The sequence below is a fragment of the Malaya genurostris genome, chromosome 3 (genome assembly GCF_030247185.1).
Source record: "Malaya genurostris strain Urasoe2022 chromosome 3, Malgen_1.1, whole genome shotgun sequence".
Lineage (NCBI taxonomy): Eukaryota > Metazoa > Arthropoda > Insecta > Diptera > Culicidae > Malaya > Malaya genurostris.
Genome location: NC_080572.1, coordinates 222,652,935 through 222,673,670, shown reverse-complemented (window position 1 = coordinate 222,673,670; position 20,736 = coordinate 222,652,935). Strand labels below are relative to the sequence as shown.

Sequence of the window (20,736 nt, the reverse complement as noted above, 5' to 3'; positions counted from 1 at the left end):
TTAATTTGTACATATATTTTGCTAGTAGTAATTGTTTCGGAATAATTGTAATGAATTAAAATCAATTTTAATAACTATTTCAATTTATTTCTTCGAGTTCTTGTATAAAGTTTTCCAGGTGAGCTGGAACTCGTTTTTCTCTCGTAGAACGCCTCAGAGGTTCTTCATCCTTTGAACAGATGGTGTCCTCAGTTGGGGTATCCGTGCTCCGCCACGTGTGAACTTTTTTCGTTTGACACACATGTCGCTTCAGTATTCGACCATCCTTGTCACAGAGGACAAGATTTCCGTTATTTTCTTCTATTACCGTGTAACGGAGCGGGTCAAATCTTGAATCTCCCTTTATTCGAGAAAGTCGTTCAATAATAACCGTATCCCCAGGTTTCACCCTGGATTCTCGTGCTCCTCTTCGTGTATCTTCACGGACTTTTGCCTTCAACTTAGCTTCTCGGTCTTTTACATCTAATAAATTTTCATCATGGTCCGCTTTCTTATGATGCAAGAGCGGAAGTCGGCGCTTAATTTTCCGACCCAACATTACTTCTTCCGGAGGGACTCCCGTCACTGCATGGGCGGCAGAATTAAAAGCGCTGACTGCAGCACGCAACTCGTTTTGATAAGGAGTGTTGCTTGAGACTGATGCGGCCATTGCTTTATTAATGACTTTCATACTATTTTCTACCAATCCATTTTGTTGTGGGAACAGTGGTGTCGAGAAAACAGTTTGAATCCCTCTATCCGAACAAAATTGTTTGTATTCAAGGCCGTTGAATGGTGGCCCGTTATCAGAACGGATACATTGCGGAAATCCTTCCCTTTCGAATATTTCCTCTAGAACAGATTTTGTACAATCAAAACTCGTCGATTTTACAGCACGAGCGATTGAATATCTTGAACGATAATCTACAATTACCAGTATTGAAATATTACCAAACCGTGCATAAGGGCCGTTAAAGTCTAGTGCTATTGTTTGCCAAACAACTTGAGGTGCGAAAATTCGACGCATCGGTGTTGGTTTTCCAGGTCTGCCATTCGTGGCACAGATTTTGCATGACAAGACCCATAATTCTGCATCACGGGAAATTCCCGGCCACCACACTCGCTGTCGTAGAATGCTTTTCATTTTTGCGGATAACGGGTGGCCATCATGTGCTACATGGAGAGCCTTTTTTCGAAGTTTGATAGGGACTATCGCGCACCCGTTTTTTATGAGAATTCCGTCTTGGAACCAAAGATTACTCTCTAGGGATTGAAACCGTTTCAGTTCTTTTGACCACTCTCCCGTGTTTAAAGCGTTAGCAACTTTTTGGAGTTCTTCATCTTCTTTAGTTGCTTCTCGGATTTCCTGTTCCGTCAAGAAACCCGCAGTATTTGCTTCTAGAGCAGCTACTTCCCACGGACTATGATGCTCATCAAATGGATCGTCTTCTCCCACATATAAACGAGATGATGAATCTGCTATATTGTCGCGCCCACGCACATACTCCGCATCATAATCATAAGGGCTGAGCCTAAGTGCCCATCCATCTGCCCTGGTTAAGGCTCTTTTCGAATTCTCACGAGATCTATTTAGAATGAAATGTACTCCTTGGGCATCTGTTCGAAGAGTGAAACGTCTACCGAGCAAGAAGAATGAGAAATGTTCGACAGCCCATACTGCTCCTAAAGCCTCTCGCTGATTCTGGGCGTACTTTTTTTCTGTAGCCGTCAAGGTCTTTGACGCAAAGCTTATGATTCTTGGTTTTCGATCTGTTCCTTCCTGTACGAGTACTGCTCCAAGTGCTCTTGGAGAGGCATCGGTATATAAAATGGTTTTATCTTTTTGGGAAAAGAACCCTAATGTGGTAGTGCATTGTATTATTCGCTGTTTAAGTTCTTCAAATGCTCTTTCTTGATCAGTTCCCCATGACCATGTTTTGCTGGTAGCTACTGACCATAGTGGGCTAGAAATGTCAGCGAAATGTTCGATGTATGTACTGATATAAGAAGCTAACCCAAGGAAGCTACGAAGTTCAGAAACTGTGGTTGGGTGTCGAAACTTATGGATGTCGCTTACTTTGGCTTCATCTACATGAAAACCGTTTTGATCTATGTTGTGACCAAGAAATTTAACATAAGTTCTATCAAACTCACATTTAGCCATGTTCAGTGTCAGATTATTTTGTCGTAGGATTTGAAGGACTTGGGCTGTAGTGGATCGTAGGTCCTCTAGGCTTTCTCCGAAAATTAGGATATCATCTATATAGACTATAACATTTCTGATTCCATCGAGAATCCGACACATTTCTCTTTGGAAGACTTCGGGAGCACAATTTACGCCGAACATGAGTCTCGTAAATCTATACATCCCGCCTTCAGTTAAAAAGGTTGTTAGATCTCGTGATTGTTCGTGAAGCTCGAGATGATAAAATGCGTTACTCAGGTCTAACTTGGTATAGTATTTCGATCCTTGCAGTTTCAATTTCATCTCGTCTAACAGTGGAAGTCGATAATATTCCCTCTTTATTGCTTTGTTTGGAGCGCGCATGTTTACAACCAGGCGGAAGTCATTTTTTCCTTTGGCCACTGCGGACATGCCGCTTATCCAATTCGGGGCCGTTTTTACTTTTTCTATTATTCCTTGAGATTCCATTTCCGCAAGACGAGACTTCGCTGCTTCTCGGTAAGCGGCGGGTACGTTGAAATATGCGTTTCTAACAGGAGGTACAGCTTTATTGATGCTGAACGTTATTTTAACTCCCGGCATCTTGGGGAACGCTTTTATTGCACTTGTACTCTCACAACGATTAACCGCTAGTCCTACTTCGAGTAATCTCATTTCGCTGGCAGTTGTTCTACCGAGCAGCGATCTATGACCTTGGTCTACGACGACAAATTCTGCGGAAACAATAGGTTTGTTTAATCCGACAACCTCTACTTGTGCTCGGAAGGAACATTGAATCTTCATAGGATTTGTTGATGCGTACGCACGGAGCTCTCCGTTTTTCAAACAAATTGTTGGTTCTAAATGGGCAACTTTTACATGATATTCCTTTTTGAGAGCTTTCCAATCATCGCCTCCGATGACGTTAACGTCAGCTCCTGAGTCAATAAGAAAACAAATCGGACTTGATGAACCCAAACGGCAATTAACCAATACGTCATTTAGAGAAAGGGCATTTGCACACTGAAATTGGGGGATCTATTTGTCAATAATATCGAAAATCATTTTATTTCTCTAGTATTTCAGAACATACAATGAAATTATACCTGATTATTGCAATTTTCGTCGTCAGTCCAACCCGTGGAATCTCTATTTTCCTTAACATTTTGGACTACTCTAACTCGTCTCTTGTGGCATGTTACAGCGAAATGACCAAGCACACCGCACGAGTTACACTTTTTATTAAGAGCCGGACACGGTTCGTGTTTATGTTCCATTCTATTGCACTTCGAGCAACGGAATCGTCGTCCTTGACCAGGTTTATTTTTATAAGGCCTTTGGCGCATGGTGACGTCATCATTTTTGCTTTGACGATTACGGAGCTTTGCAACAGAAAGCCTATGTTGCTGAGACACAGCAAATGCGCACGAATCTTTCGGTGTTGAGTTTTCAGCAACATATGCCTCTTCTCTCGTGGCGGATTGTACAATGTAAATTGTTTCGTATCCAAATGTACGAGCAGTTTTCGCAAGTTCGCTGTTTATAAGTCCCTTGAGGAGTTGAGCGCGAACGAATCGCTCTTGGTCGTTCATGCTGTATCCACAAAGCCTAACTTTTTCTTGTAGTCGGGCATGAAATGCTACCGCTGACTCATCCTTGTTTTGCCGCATGTTCATGAAAGCCTCATGCTCTGCTGCCGTATCGGTCATTGATTTGAGATGTGCATCAATGTTATTTACCATAGTCGTATAACAATGGGGGTCCCGAAGGTCAGGTCGAAGTTTTGCTGCTCTTACTATTCCCTGTAGGTCTTCCCCCATGGACAAAAATAACATTTGAGCGCGTCGGGCGGGGTCGTTGGCGTTAGATAATGATGCGGCTATCTCAAAATTTTCCAAGAACCGGTGCCAAGCTTCCCAAAGCTTATTTGCAGGCACGTTTTTCGGGAAAGAAGGAGTATCGAACCGAATTGTTGGTTGGGTTTCGTTTAGCTTTTTAGTTTCGTTATCATTGGAATAACCCCAACCGTGCTCAGTTTCACTCACTGAGTCATACCCAGGTCTGACAGAGTAAACGTTGGGGACGCCTCTTTTCATAGCACACATCGTTTCATTCAGCAATTTTTCCATATTTTCTAACCGCTTTCTAAATTCATCTTGAATGTTCGTATTTTGCTCAGTATCTTCGGTTTCTTTTTCCGACGACATCTCGATCGAATTTGTATCTATTACTGTGGTTTCATTGGCTCCAAGTTCTAATGATTCTAGTTCGTCGTTGTAACCATTTTGCGATGAATGGCTGATCAAATCAGCGTCCGCCACGATATCGTCGCTTGGAGCTTTGACGTATTTTCCTTCGTTTGACATTTCTAAATTTTTGGAAGGAGAGAAGAATAAAGATTCTCAGATTCTCATACCTTTTTGCATCTTTTAGAATTTTTGATGAATTTGTTTCTGACGGTTGTCCAAACACGTCCCATATCTATTTTTTTTATTATACCAACGGTTGTCCAAACACGTTTATTTATTTATTTTCCATAATAGTTTTTATCATAACTACGCGAAAGATCAAATCGAACAGTTCTGTTTTATTCAGAGCAGTTATCCGAAAACACGCATTACGTTCGTACAGACCTTGTGTGGAATAACCTATTGAAGATGCTACCCACAGAATTCAACGGTTGACCAAACACGTTGCTATGGTTTGTTTTGAAAGACAATTGCGGTGCTACGCAACCACGCAACCAATATCCAAGGAAGCAAAACTCGGATTTTCATTTGCTGGCCATTTTTCACACAGAATAAGGAATGTACAGAATTTTCATTTCAACGGTTGCCCAAACACGTTGCTATGGTTTTAGAAAAAAAACCAATGCGGTGCTACGCAACTACGCAACCTCATAGAAAGCAGAACTCAAATCATTTTCGTTTTCTGTACAATTTCTACACATAGAATAAGGAATGTACAGAACGTTCTTTTCAACGGTTGTCCAAACACGTTGCTATGGTTTTAGAAAAAAAACATTCGCGGTGCTACGCAACTACGCAACTAAAACCATAAGGAGCGAAACTTAAATAATTTTGATTTTCTGCTTTAGAATAAGGATATTTGTTGTTAATTATTTAAATAGCAAACCTGGCAGGATCGCCAATGTAAAACTTTGGATTTCTTCTGGCTGGATCGCTTCGTGTCGGGGTACAAGTGTCTTCACGTCCGTTCTTGACGACTGCTTATCTGAGAATGACTCAATCGATGGTCACGAGTATTCTCGTCTCAAGGCTGACTTGGATCTTGATGTTCGATGACTTGTCGTAGCCAAGTTATTTAACTTCGACAGCTTGGCACTGGGTGGCATATGTAGTATATCACACCTATAAACAATGCATCATATCTCGCTAAAGTTTAAAGTGTTCATGTCTTCGGCATGTTTTCTTGGTTCAACATGATCTAGCTCTATCTCGTATTGTATGCAAAATAATTCGGAAGCGGACTATATCAAACAGAAATTCTTCTGAAGACATGAAAGCTACAAAATCAACGCCTGAAGCACAAACAAAAAACCTGTTTTCATTCCCCTAGTGGTGTAATGATGCCTTTCTCATATCAATCATACTATCATATAAAATACTGTGGTATTCTTCAAAATAATTTTCTTCGATTCTCAAAAGAATAACCGAAATCGGTTTGTTTGACCGTCTACTGATAAAAACTATCAATTGGAGAAGATTTGAGGTCGATTTAGAAAACTTTTTACGGTTTTTCGCCCTTTTCAGTGATGGTATAAAATTTTTAACGCACTTTACTCCATATTTCCGGATCCGGAAGTCGGATTCGAATGAAATTCAGGAATTTCGTATGAGACCACAGGACCTTTCATTTGAATCTAAGTTTGTGAAAATCGGTCGCGCCATCTATGAGAAAAGTTAGAACACATATTTTAATTTTTTTTACACATTTTACCCCATAACTCCGGAATCGGAAGTCGGATCCAAATAATATTTATGAATTTTGTATGGGACCATAAAATAAAAAAAAACGTTACATACACACACACGCACATACACAAACACACATACGCACACACACACAGACATTTTGCGTACTCGACGAACTGAGTCGAATGGTATATGACACTTGGCCCTCCGGGCCTCGGTTCAAAAGTCGGTTTTCGCAGTGATTGCATAACCTTTTGGTATGAGAAAGGTAAAAAATGCGTGTTTCGACATGATTCGGACCACTGTGCATTGAGACACCCTTCGAGGCACTCGTGTCGCATTGAAACACTCATTCTGTTCTCTGGAGTATAATAATAGATCAGGCCAAACATATACACGAAGTGCGCTTGCGTTCATCTTTTTAGCCCTAAATAAGTATGTGCAGAATCTAGCAGCAAGATATCTTTCTCATCTGCAGGATCTTGCTTAACTGAGGTATGCTCGGGCACATTCTTTTTTTTCGGTTGTCCAGTACAATTTAATGTATTGATGATTATTTTGCCCCGGTTTTATCCTTCATTTTATATATTTGGACTCAGTTTTGGCAACCGCTTCGTAGGGCCAGCCGCCGCGTGCTTTATCGGCAGTGGATTGATTTCCAAAATGTCGCTAAGCGCTACGAACAAGTTTTTGAGGCACGCAATTTATTAGATGTTGTTGCAAACTAGTCACAAATAAGCTACCAAAAGCAAATAAATTTCAGACCCTCTTAGAAGCATTTTAATTGCTTTCATGCCAACAGTAAAAACATATTTGAAGCAGTTGACTGCAAATTGGCCCCTTCTCTCAGCGATTGTATCCTTCGATGGCTAAATCATCCACCGAGGTCACGGATCTAATCACTGTTTTACAGTGGAATTGCAGAAGTATCATCCCAAAAATAGATTCTTTTAAGTTTCTAGTAAATGATCTGAAATGTGACGCATTTGCATTGTGCGAAACTTGGCTAACTTCTGAAATATCCTTAAACTTCCACGATTTTAACATTATTCGCCTGGATCGAGATGTTCCCTATGGAGGAGTACTTTTAGGGATCAAAAAGTGCTATTCTTTTTATCGAATTAACCTCCCCTCGATACCAGGTATTGAAGTTGTCGCATGTCATGTTACAATCAAAGGTAAGGACCTTTGTATTGCTTCCATCTACATTCCCCCTAGAGCCTTGGTTGGGCATCGGCGGCTCAGTAATATCATAGAGCTCCTTCCCGCACCGACGTTGGTTTTAGGAGACTTTAACTCACACGGTACGGGATGGGGCTGTCTTCACGACGATAACAGATCAGCTATGATCCATGATATTTGCGACAACTTCAATATGACAATCTTGAATACGGGAGAAATGACACGGATTCCTGCACCACCAGCAAGACCAAGTGCGCTGGATTTATCCCTTTGCTCGACATCGCTACGGTTGGATTGCACGTGGGAGGTAATTCCAGATCCCCACGGTAGTGATCATCTACCGATCGTAATATCAATCACCAGCGGCTTAAAACCATCGAAAATAATCAATGTTTCGTATGACCTCACACGAAATATTGATTGGAATAGCTATGCGACCTCGATATCTGAGAAACTTGAAAGAACTCTACAACTTCCTCCGGAGGAAGAGTACACGTTTTTGGCTGGCTTGATTCTCGATACTGCGATTCAAGCTCAGACGAAACGTGTACCCGGCGCAAAAACTAACATCCGTCCTCCCAACCCGTGGTGGGACAAAGAGTGCACAAATTTAAACGCGGAGAGAGCCTCCGCGTATAAAAAATTCAGAAAAAATGGAACACCTGATAATTACCGGAATTACGCGGCGTTAGACGTTAAAACTAAGAACTTGATTAGAGCCAAGAAACGCGGTTACTGGCGTCGGTTTATAGACGGCTTAACGAAAGAAACATCTATGAGCACTCTTTGGAACACAGCCCGACGAATGCGCAACCATAACACCACGAATGAAAGCGAGGAATACTCCAACCGCTGGATATTCGATTTCGCTAAAAAAGTATGCCCAGACTCTGTTCCGGAACAGAAGATCACCCGCGCCGCGACACCAAATACAAACGAATCACCGTTTTCGATGGTAGAGCTTTCACTTGCACTTTTGTCATGTAACAATAAAGCCCCGGGATTAGACAGAATAAAATTCAACTTGTTGAAAAATCTGCCTGACCCCGCCAAAAGGCGCTTGCTGAATTTATTCAACAAGTTCCTCACGGGTAATATTGTCCCACACGACTGGAGACAAGTCAGAGTTATCGCCATCCAAAAACCAGGGAAACCAGCCTCCGATCACAATTCGTATCGGCCGATTGCTATGCTTTCCTGTATCCGGAAATTGTTCGAAAAAATGATTCTGTTTCGTCTAGACAATTGGGTCGAAACTAATGGTTTACTTTCAGATACACAATTTGGTTTCCGCAGGGGCAAAGGAACGAACGATTGTCTTGCGTTGCTCTCAACAGAAATTCAAATGGCATTTGCTCGTAAAGAACAAATGGCGTCAGTTTTCCTAGACATTAAGGGGGCTTTTGACTCAGTTTCTATAAATATCCTATCTGAGAAGTTGCATCAGCATGGTCTTTCGCCAGTTTTGAACAACTTTTTACATAATCTATTGTCTGAGAAACACATGTACTTTGCGCATGGTGATTTGTCGACAATACGATTCAGCTACATGGGTCTTCCTCAGGGCTCATGCTTAAGCCCCCTTTTATACAATTTTTACGTAAGTAATATCGATGAATGTATCAACACATCTTGCACGCTAAGACAACTTGCCGACGACAGCGTTGTGTCTATTATAGGACCCAAAGCTGCCGATCTCCAAGGACCATTACAAGATACTCTCGACAACTTATCATCATGGGCTCTTCAAATGGGTATCGAGTTCTCTACGGAGAAAACTGAGCTGGTTGTATTTTCGAGGAAGCGAGAACCAGCACAATTACAGCTTCAACTAGGGGGTGAAACCATAGCTCAGGCCTTCACATTTAAATATCTCGGGGTCTGGTTCGACTCCAAAGGCACCTGGGGATGTCACATTAGGTATCTGAAACAAAAATGCCAGCAGAGAATCAACTTTCTTCGTACAATAACCGGATCATGGTGGGGTGCCCACCCAGGAGACCTGATCAGGTTGTATCAAACAACGATATTGTCCGTGATGGAATACGGATGCTTCTGCTTCCGATCAGTGGCGAACACTCATTTCATCAAGCTGGAAAGAATTCAGTATCGTTGTTTGCGTATTGCCTTGGGTTGCATGCAATCGACTCATACGATGAGCCTCGAAGTGCTGGCAGGCGTTCTTCCACTGAAAAACCGGTTCTGGGATCTCTCATATCGTTTGCTCATTCGATGCGACATTTTGAATCCTCTGGTGATTGAAAACTTCGAAAGGTTAGTTGAGCTTAACTCTCAAACCCGTTTTATGTCCTTGTATTTTGATTACATGGCTCAGAATATTAATCCTTCTTCGTTTGTTTCCAACCGTGCTCATTTCTTGGATACTTCTGATTCTACTGTGTTTTTCGACACATCCATGAGAGAAGAAATTCGTGGAATTCCGGATCACGTGCGCCCTCAAGTGGCCCCAAATATTTTTTATAATAAATTTAGAACAGTCAACTGTGAAAAGGTGTTTTACACTGACGGATCAAACATCAACGAGTCCACAGGCTTCGGCATCTTCAATCAAAACATCACCGCTTCTTACAAACTCAGTGATCCGGCTTCAGTTTACGTCGCAGAATTAGCTGCTATTCAGTACACCCTCGAGATCATTGAAACCATGCCCAAAGACCATTACTTCATTGTCACGGACAGTCTAAGTTCAATAGAAGCTCTCCGGGCAATGAAGCCAGGAAAGTATCCCCCATATTTCCTGGGGAAAATACGGGAACATTTGAGAACTTTATCTGAACGGTCTTATTTAATATCGTTAGTCTGGGTCCCTTCGCATTGTTCCATTCCGGGCAATGAAAAGGCAGACTTATTGGCTAAAGTGGGCGCATTGGAAGGTGATATTTATGAAAGACCAATCTGCTTCAATGAATTTTTCAGTATTTCTCGTCAGAAAACTCTCGAAAGTTGGCAAACTTCATGGACGAATGACGAACTGGGACGATGGCTACACTCCATTATCCCTAAGGTATCGACGAAACCTTGGTTCAAGGGGATGAACATGAGTCGTGATTTCATTCGCGTTATGTCACGGCTCATGTCAAATCACTATACATTCAACGCACATCTCCGGCGTATCGGGATCGTGGAGAACGGGCTCTGCACCTGTGGCGACGGTTATCAGGACATCGAGCATGTCGTGTGGTCGTGCGTAGAGTATCGTGACGCCAGGTCGAAGCTACTGGAATCCCTCAGGGCCCGAGGTAGACCGCCTGAGGTGCCGGTTCGGGATGTGTTGGCGAGTCGGGATAGTTCATATATGCTTCTCATATACCAGTACCTCAAACACATTGATATACAAGTGTAATGTGTTATTCCTCGCTCAGAAAATATAATCTCCACCTACAGGTTCGACACTAACATCCGCCCGATTCTCTCGATCCCCGTCCCTGTTCACCATCTTCATTGGAATTAACAAGATCTTTTTTTTTGTCACTAACTTTTTCGTTCCCCTTTCCCTGTTTTTTCACCATCTCGATGGCAACTAATTAGATCTCTGTCGTTTTCAAACATTTTGTTCCCACACCCCTTTTTTACCCCGTTTCCCACAATATTTACTTCTTTTTTTCATTCTCTTCCGTAACATCACCATCACCGGAAGACCGCTCCAGTCAATGACCAGCATGCGGGCCACCCGCCGGGCCTTCGTAGCCTGGGGGTGTTTCCCGCGGACCCTCACGGACCGAAGAATGCGGCCAACATAGAAAATTACCATCGCCATCTGGAATCATCTCATCCTAAATTCAATTCACCGGCCACTACCGATCGCCAGATACTATATTACATAATGATACTACTCTAGTTTTAAGTTAGACGATAATTAAGATTAGTAAATACCCTTGGCATCTTAGAGCTTAAGCAGTGTGCCTTAATATTATATTATATTATTGAATAAAAAAAAAAGCAAATGAACAAAATTGTTGCTTGAGATTCTATTCAGTTTTTTTACTACTATTGATAAATGCGGTTGTCATTGAACAAAATGAATAATTTGAATCACCAGCGAAAATACACTGCTACGGGTACGGCAAGTAAATGCTCAGCGAAGCGGGAGCAATTCTCGTGAAATAAATCTGCCGTCGACCAGGAATGCTCCGATGAGTTTCCCATAGTCTGTAACCATGGCGTTGTTTCATGAATGTCACCGGAGAAACAAATATTACTCCAGCTTTCGACAACGTTTACCTTTAGTTGAATATTCCATCGAGGAAATGGCTTCAGGCTAAACGAATGCAACAGAACGGATGCGCGTACGGTAGTGACTGGGAATCGACGGAAAGAAAAGTGAATGTTTTCCTTTGTCATGCTTATTCTAACTGTAAAGAAAGATTGTATTCTTCCAACCAGTGGGTTATCCTTGATTATGGTGCTAGGATGTAAACTCGAATTCGCTTCTTAAAGTAGTTTTGTTAACGTACAGTCGAGGAGAAAATAGTTATTATTAGCATTTTTAATCTAAGAAGAAACAATTTAAATTATAACAGAAGTACAAAGACCAGAGTACCATTCAATCTTTTGTTGGACACGATAATAACTTGTTTTTTTTTTCAATTATGTCGATCCACTTTCCATTCTGTTAATGATTTAATTTACATAACATCTAAATAATTTTGCATTTTCCATAGGAGAAAAAGCAGTGCAATCTCATTCAAGCGGACTTTTAAAAGAAGGTCCGGAGAGCCTGACACAAAAAATTGGAAAATGCTTGTATGAATCGTGTATGAGTAAAAAATGTCACTCATTTATGTGGTTGACGGCTGTACCGATTTTCACAACATTAGCATCAAATGCAAAATGGAACGGTGGTATAACATGTACCTGACATGTAGTCATGTGAACATGCAAGAATCCTACCATTTACACAATGTAGAATCACAGCGTGACGCCCGTGAGTCCCAAAATGGGGTCAAATAGGCAGAAAGTGTGTCGACCGCTTCTATACAGCCAAGCCTAATGAATAGCATTTTCAGTATGAGAACGATTCTTGCCGATTTAAAGCGGCACTATTTCTCAACACAATTTCTCTGAAATTGCGAGAACATTACCTCTTTTATTATCTCTTTTGTCCGTTAGAGCCAATGCAAATAAATTGCCTTTCAGGGATGCAAAACTTTTGGAATCCCATTCCACCGTTTAACGGGACCCGAATCTATAATTACAACCGGAGATAAATGGCAGCAGAATATAATCAAATTACTCCCAATAGCGTCGTTCAGTAGGTCAAAGCTATTGAATTAATGTCCGCTTGTTGGTTCAGTCGATTTGGCGGCACTACACTTTTGAGTGTCTTTGTTATGAATGCACTGAAATGAAGAGAGTTCGCCACGATGAGTTGTTGCGTGTTTTGATCTAATCAAACAGTTCCCGACCGATGTAGATATTTGGTTTCCTAAATTAAGGTACCACTTTAGAAGTTTGGCAAATTTCAATGTAGACTCACGCACATTTTGAATTCAAAGCAAATACATACACAGCTAATGTAACAAATCGAAACAGAATACTTACGATCTCCCGCTTCAGGCTCTGAACATTGTAGTTGGCCTGGGCCAGCCGTACGCTGAGGGTCGCCACATCACTGGTCAGCTGTGCCCGCTCGCCCGAGTTCCGATCCACCAACTTCAGCAGTTTGTCCTCCAGGTTCTGGTTGACCTTCTGGACGCGTTTGTGTGATTCGTACAGCCGCTCGTACTTGTCCTGCCACGCGATGATGCTGTCTTCGAGTTCCACCTGGCGGTCACTTTCCTGCAGACAAGCGTTCTCCATGGCCAGCAGCTGGGAATGCTTGTCGGCCAGAGCGTTTTTCAGTAGCTCGATTTCGGCCTGAAGATGCACATCACAGTTCTGCGGAGGAGAGGAAACAACATGCCACGGAAGGTTAATTGTGTACCCGAGCCGAAAGACCTCCGGTATCTATTTCAACTGGAAGGCGGCTGATGACGACGACAGGACGAACTGGCGTGATCGCCCAGCCCAGAGGCACAATGATTGCATAATTTTGCAAGCTCCAATAAATTCGTGAAGCAGCAGTGAGCAGTGATTTCCAATTCAGAAAGACTAAACCTTTGCAAGTGAGAGAAATTCCGAAAAGAAAATCGTCAACCATGAAAAACACTTAACCATGAAAACCAGTAAGATAAATTGAGGATTTCCTATTCCAAACTTCGTTCAAAAAACTTAAGTTGAGAATGCTTCATATAAGCAGAACACAATCCGTTTTTCAACGTTCGGTTAAAGCGATGACATAAAAGAGCAAGGACGTGTGTCAGCATCAGCTGCTGACAACAACGAGATTTTTCCCATTAGCTATGCATTTCGGTGATTTATGTTTCAAACAAGCGACCTGAAACCAGGCTCATTATTTTGATTTAAAAATTCATTATAAGGTGGTGCTCGAACAGTCCGTGCTTGATAGTAGAATCTTTTCGTTAGTGCTACACTCTTAGAGCACGTGCTGTAGCTAAAAGTTGTATATTGAAGATACAAATTACTAATTGAATTTTGTAGCTAAAAGCATGTTCAGCAATTGCACAAAACCCATCCCTAAAGCTACTGACATAGCACAACTCTACCGCAGCTTGCATCGGATCAACTAGATTAGCTTCTCCAACCGGGTGAAACCATCACTAGTGACATATAAAGACAACAATTAATACGTTTTGACAGGGGAATTTCTGGAAAAGCGGATGCAATATACAGATCATCACGACTAAGAAGTTGGCTTCATGACAATCTAATGTTGCAAACACCGGTAAAAACTTAATGAAAGGTACACTGAAATTCTGAAAGTTCTGTCCTACGCACCATATTCATCGGGTGTTGCTCTATCCGATTACTATTTGTTTCGATCCACGGCGCATCGTTTGTTAGAGCAACGCTTTGAAAACTACGAAATTACCACAAATTTGATTGATTCATCCATCGAATCTAGAGAGAACGACTTTTTCAGAGTGGTATTAGAGAAATACGGTAAAAAGTAATGCATAACGATGGACAGTACTTCAAAAACCTGTTTTAATCCACCTAGTGGCCTTTCTCATATCAATCACAATATTATATATAATACTGTGGTATTCTTTAAAATAATTTTCTTCGATTCTTGAAAGAATAACCTATCTAAAAACTATCATTTGGAGAAGATTTGAGGTCGATTTAGAAAACTTTTTACGGCTTTTCGCCCTTTCCAGTGATGGTATAAAATTTTTAACACACTCTACCCTATATTTTCGGATCCGGAAGTCGGATTCGGATGAAATTTTAGAGTTCCTTATGGAACCACAGTACCTTTCATTGAAACCTGAGAACTCCAAGAAGAGTTAGTGCAAAAAACCGTTACATACACACATACGCATATATATACACATTTTGCGTACTCGACGAACTGAGTCGAATGAATGATTTTTTGTCGTAAATACGACTTACTTTACTATGGGGCGCCTTTTCAAAATGTACCCTCTGATAGAGTGATAAGTTTTTGATCGTGAATATCTCTTGTTGTATCTAACGAATCAACATAATTTTTGCTACATGCCATCGGAAATATGATCACAATATCATGATAAAATGTTCAATTGTGTGACATAATCTCAAATAATTCAATATGAAACTTTTCTGAAATGTTTGGTATGAACGAGTATCAAAGAGGATAATTCATAAGGCGCGTTTGCCTTTCTCGTATTTTGAAAGCTCATAGCTCAGTAATCTGTGAAAGGATCTATATAATCGAACCACCAATAGAATCGAAATTTTTCATCTTAAACGTGTATAGCAACAGCATTGAAGTATTTCAATAGTACACTATTGAAAAACCTGTCTCATTTGACAAATGCCAAAACCAGCCAATCAGAACGTGTTCTGAGGAAGAGAACAAAATATCTGCTGCTGTATAACAAATCGTTCGAGAAAAATGTTCCGAACAGTGCTTAATATCATACTGAGTTACACAATTTGGTCCTTCTGAAAGGCATTAATGAATCCCGTACAGCATCCTGATAGTTTCTTTCAATGAAATGCAAATCCGAAATGAAATAATCGACTTTAAAATTCTGTATGCTGCTATTTTTATAGCCGTTAGGACCGCCCATTAGTGAAAAAGCTACAAACGAAATCACGTAAAAAGAAACCTCTTAACAAAAATTGGATCAGTTTGGATTCTATCGCCACTGCGAGCAGATGTATTGTGTGTAGTTTTCAAAGCTAGTTTCGCTTCCGACAATAGCGATTACGTGACATCTGCCAGTCGTTTGTATTGGTGAAAAAGCAACGAAAAGGGGACAACGGTTTAGAACATCATACAAAATCAGCCGTTCTAATGGCTCTAAAATTTTTCTAAAAAACTATTAGGATTCCTTCTTCGCAAATTGAAGGTAAAAATCCTCAGTTTAGTGCAAAGCTAGAACTGTTTAATTAGATTTGTGCATTTTTCGCTGTGTGAAATTCACAGTAATCGAGATCAAGTGAAGCCCAGTGCTGAAAAAATTCGTTATCACAATGGTGACTCGAGCTTACATTGAGACAACACATATATCATCGTCCACCCAACGACGATTGTCGCCAATTGAATCATAACAAGTATCATGACTGCCGAACCCTTTCAGTATCATTGGAAATTGATTTCATGAAAATGTAAACAAAAGTTATCCCCCTATCACCCGGCGATGAGCCAGTGATAGACGACAATATTTGTCTCATTCGACATTCAGTTGAGCATCAACGGTATCATATTCATTCCTGAGAATCATCGTCAACCGGGTCGATTGGGCCCTTCCAATCATATGCAGTTCCCAGCGCCCTGGAGAACAAGTCTTTGTTTAATTTAATAAGTAAAATGTTTTCCAACGTATCTTTCCCAAGGCCAGTGCGTTGATTAGAGAGAACCAAGGCAAGGGCACTGAAAGACCGTTCAACAGAGACTTGGTTCGATGGTGTGGATAGTACAACCATTGCTACTGCATATATCTCTGGGTGCGTAGTCTTACGGCGCAACCAATGGTCCCACACGTTGTAGTTATGTTTTTGGCGTGGCTCTAGGTCCAAAGACTTAACTTGTTGAAGAAACCCGGTCTCGCAACCAAGATTCACGGATTCACCAAACATTTGCGTAAGATACTGATCAAAATCATCGGTAGACTCTGACGATTCTCTACTTGTACTAGCCGGTGTTTTACCCAGTTGGCAGATACGTTCCCATGTATCGACTATGTATTGCTGAATTTTATCTTTTTCCTCAGCCGTGAATATTTTAGAACCTCGATAGTTGAACCTTGGATCCAGGTATAATGCCATCTGGACCGCCTTCAATTGGCGCAAAACGTTCAATCTATTGTTCAACGACCGAAGTAAATGGGGACTGAAAGAGTTTTCGCGAACTTTCTGTACCTCACTCGTTGCCATCAGCCATGCCATATAGAAGTCAGATAACGACACGTGCTTCTCTTGCATTTGCTTTGTGCAGATGTACAACGGCTTAAACGTATCATAGTAATGCTCAATGAACGACCATTGATTGGAAAGGTCTAGTTCGGGAAACTTATCGGCCAACTGGTTAAAAAACCTTTTTTGGTGTACGAACGATTCCATCATTTTGAATATACCACCCCATCGTGTCCTACTCCAGACGGGTGGGTATGAAGCATCGTAGCTTTCAAACTCTGACCGGTACTTCACCAGCTTACATTTTCTAGCAACAGCAGTGATGGCTCGGATAGACTCATCGGATTTATCAATAACATCCAGTATTGCAAGCTGTAAGGTATGCACGGCACATCTCACAAGAGTAATCCTTTCGGACAGTTCATTGGCCAGTTCAGCAGTAACGTTTCGTTCACACTGTTGATCATCCTCTATCACATCCGACTCATCCAGCTCATCTATGTTCGTACCATCAGCCTGCTGCTCTGTAGGCATTACGTACGTATCATTGTTTAATTTTCTAACCGTTGCCACCATATTAGCCCCATTGTCGCATGTCACGGAAAATATGTTCTCAAGAGATAGCCCATAGTCGGCCAAAGTATCCATAACTTTTGATTTCAAGAACGCCGCTGTTTGACTTTCTTTGATTTCGATCATACCAAGGGTACGAATGACCACCTGCTCGTCTAGGGCATACTGTACATTGATGCCTAAGATATGGCGATTGTGTCGGGCAGCAGAATCTATTTTCAAGCAGACGAGCTTGCCTTTCATCTCATCTATCAACATTTCTTTTAGACGATAGGCAGTCTTCGAGAGATGACATTTCATTGTGACACGGTTCAAAGTGCACCCAAGAGTCGTTGTAATCGGTTTCAGTAAGTCTTTGAAGCCTTCCCACTCGAAGCAGGAAATAGGAAGATGATGGAAGGTCGTCAGCTTAACTGCTGACGCAATTAGTAACTGCCGGTCAATAGCTATTAAACGCTTAGGAATTACTCTTTCCTCCTTCTCCATTGGATAGGCAATTGTAAGGAGATTGTTTGCACATGCACGTTCCGTATGTACGGTACGAAAGTGACGGATGAAGTTGCCAGGGGCAAATCTACTCTGGACGTATGGACATCCTGATGCGGGATCGATGTTGCAGATAGCTTTATCGCCCTGTCTTACTACCAATGACGACGCAATGTCCGTCAGTGACCGCTGCAGCCTATTGCGGTCTGCTCTTGTTGTAGGTGCCATCGTATAAACACCACACAAAATTTGGTCGTTAATGGTTTAACTCTAAATACGCTCCTCTATCTAAACACACACACACTTGATAAATACTTCTTTGATCAATATTGAATTCGCACTATATCACTATAACCTTGTCTGAACCGGATTCGTTCGGAATACGATACGAAACCTGACAGACTCTCCCTCCTACGCCTCCGACAAGTGCCGGAAGCAACGGTGGTATCTCATTGTTGCCCGGGAGATAATATTTTACCCGAGCTCCCACCTATCTGGCAGTGGGCCACGGTAGTGCACCACTTCACCAGCGCTCATATAGCTATTCGCCTCTCTGTTCGTACCTGTCCCTCCAAACCGTAGTTAGTAATTCCAACAACCTACATATTTTCAGTTAGCTTTTCCAACAACCTATCCGATTTTTTTTTCTTAGCTAAGTCCAACACTTTTTTAGTTATTCCAACAACCGATTTAGTTCAGTCAACACCCGCATTTTTTTCCAAAACCCAGCTGTTTCACATATGGTAGTGCCGTCCCCGCTCTGTCGAATGCAATTGACGTGAGCGTAGTACGCGGGATAGGTGATAAGTTACGAACGTAGGCGCAATGCCTATCCGTGCGGGATATGTGCCAGTTCGTACATGGGTAACATGCTGGAAGGCCGCAGCATGAGAGGCATACGCTTAGTAAACCGGGTTGACCGGTTGCAACTTGGTCACATTTGTATGGAACAAAAAATTTGTGCGCAGATTTTCCAAAACGGACTTCACGTCGTGAAAGTACATCGCAAAACTACCAGAACGCACCATATGTCGTTACGTTCGTTTACCAAAGTAAGCCGTAACAACGATTTTAAATAATGCCTCTCGGTACGAACCATCACCATGGACACGTATATGGGCGGTCCGCTGCCTATGCCGCATCGATAGGCGTTAACGGTTAACACTGTATACATAACTACGGACGCGTATACGGGAGCGGTTCGCTGCATGTGCATCGCTGTTAGGCGTTAGCCATAGATACGTTTTCAACCAACCACCAATCTTAAACCACTCGTGCACTTAACAATTGTTACGACATGTACGACCCAGAACTTTATATCACTGGGTCGATGTGATCAACAGATGGAAACTTGGTCAAGTAACCCGGTTGCAAAAACTGGTATTAGTAATACCACTTTTACTGTCAGTAAAACTTTTCGCACTATCTCACTATACCATATAGTGGTATAGTGCGACATTCTATGTCTCTTGCCAACTTATTCTACTCTGGTAATCGGTCCCGTGGATAGTACATGACCTAGTGGAGGTATCGTACTAGGACTGTATAGCACGTCTCGAACGACTTGATCGTTCGATGACGTGCTTATTTTTTTTAAGTTTTTTTCAAGTTTTTTTTACCATATATCACCATACTCGTCTAAGATGTTCCCATCAGTTTGCCATATGATGTGGCATGAATGGCCCTTGTAGTGGGATACATCCCCATACTTGCCTTAGACGTTCCCATCAGTTTGCCATATGATGTGGCATGAATGGCCCTTGTAGTGGGATACATCCCCATACTTGCCTTAGACGTTCCCATCAGTTTGCCATATGATGTGGCATGAATGGCCCTTGTAGTGGGATACATCCCCATACTTGCCTTAGACGTTCCCATCAGTTTGCCATATGATGTGGCATGAATGGCCCTTGTAGTGGGCATGTCAGCTAAACCGCCTTCTACGTTCCGCTCGGTCTGCCGCACGATGCGAGGCATAGTTGTCTCACTGACGGTACCGTAGTATACGGTTCCGCTGGTTGCGGTGGACCGACGCGTTAAAGTTATTACAAATCATGATAAAGTTGGCCTGTTTTGGCCACAAATCTATCTATAGGGGGACCACATTTCGGAACGTATGCGTCGAAAATATTGACTTTTGAGCCCAAAAAATGCATTTTGAGCGTATGGTCAATTTGGTCCGGAGGGGGTGCATGCCATGTGAGTCGACCAACCATGGTGCGGTACACTACGGTTTGGCTGGACAGGTTCGAACAGAGAGGCATAATGGCTATATGAGCGAGTCCAACCATGATGTTGTACATTACGGCTTGGCTGGACAGGTACGAACAGTGAGGCATAATGGCTATATGAGCGAGTCCAACCATGATGTTGTATATTACGGCTTGGCTGGACAGGTACGAACAGTGAGGCATAATTGCTATATGAGGGAGTCCAACCATGATGTGGTGCACTATGGTTTGGTCGGAGGAGGTACAAGTTAATGGTCGATCGGTTGGTTAAACAGACGGAAACGTGTTCTGTCGCTCTGTCGAACCGACTCCGACTAATGCGAAGAGGATTTAGGTGTCTGATGAATGTTATACGGCTACCACGTTATATGCGATAGCTAACGACAGTAGCGAGTATTATGATTAGTCCTGATTGGTGTACCATCATCAACCATGGGCAGTGGTCGAACCGTAGTCGGCCGTCAAAGATGGGAATCTTTTTTCGATTGTTTTGCTTGACATCTAGCACCGCGTACAATCGGGGTACGGCTAGTGTCTCATACGAACACGAATGTGCGAATGAAATACGTTGTGGTGAAATTCAATGGCACGGGATTTCGTATCCCAAGCCGTACTTTTTCTCTTGACACGAGAAGGGGAAGGAGGACGGTGATTTGATAGCTACCAAAGAACGGTGTTGAACGAAGGCGGCCATACCATAGTTCATACCAGATTTAATGGCTCATCACTGACTGACTGACTCGGACGAATTCTGGTTGAT

The 20,736-nt window shown here is 42.0% G+C and overlaps 1 protein-coding gene across 3 annotated transcripts in view; it reads right to left on the bottom strand.

The window, feature by feature from the left end:
- LOC131438486 (tight junction-associated protein 1) overlaps positions 1-20,736 on the bottom strand; it is a 121,379-nt gene that overhangs the window by 58,342 nt on the left and 42,301 nt on the right. For all 3 annotated transcript variants that reach the window (XM_058608550.1, XM_058608548.1, XM_058608549.1), the window contains exon 2: positions 12,823-13,158. In XM_058608550.1, coding sequence (XP_058464533.1) covers positions 12,823-13,158 — 336 coding nt within the window. The remainder of the gene's footprint in view (positions 1-12,822; positions 13,159-20,736) is intronic.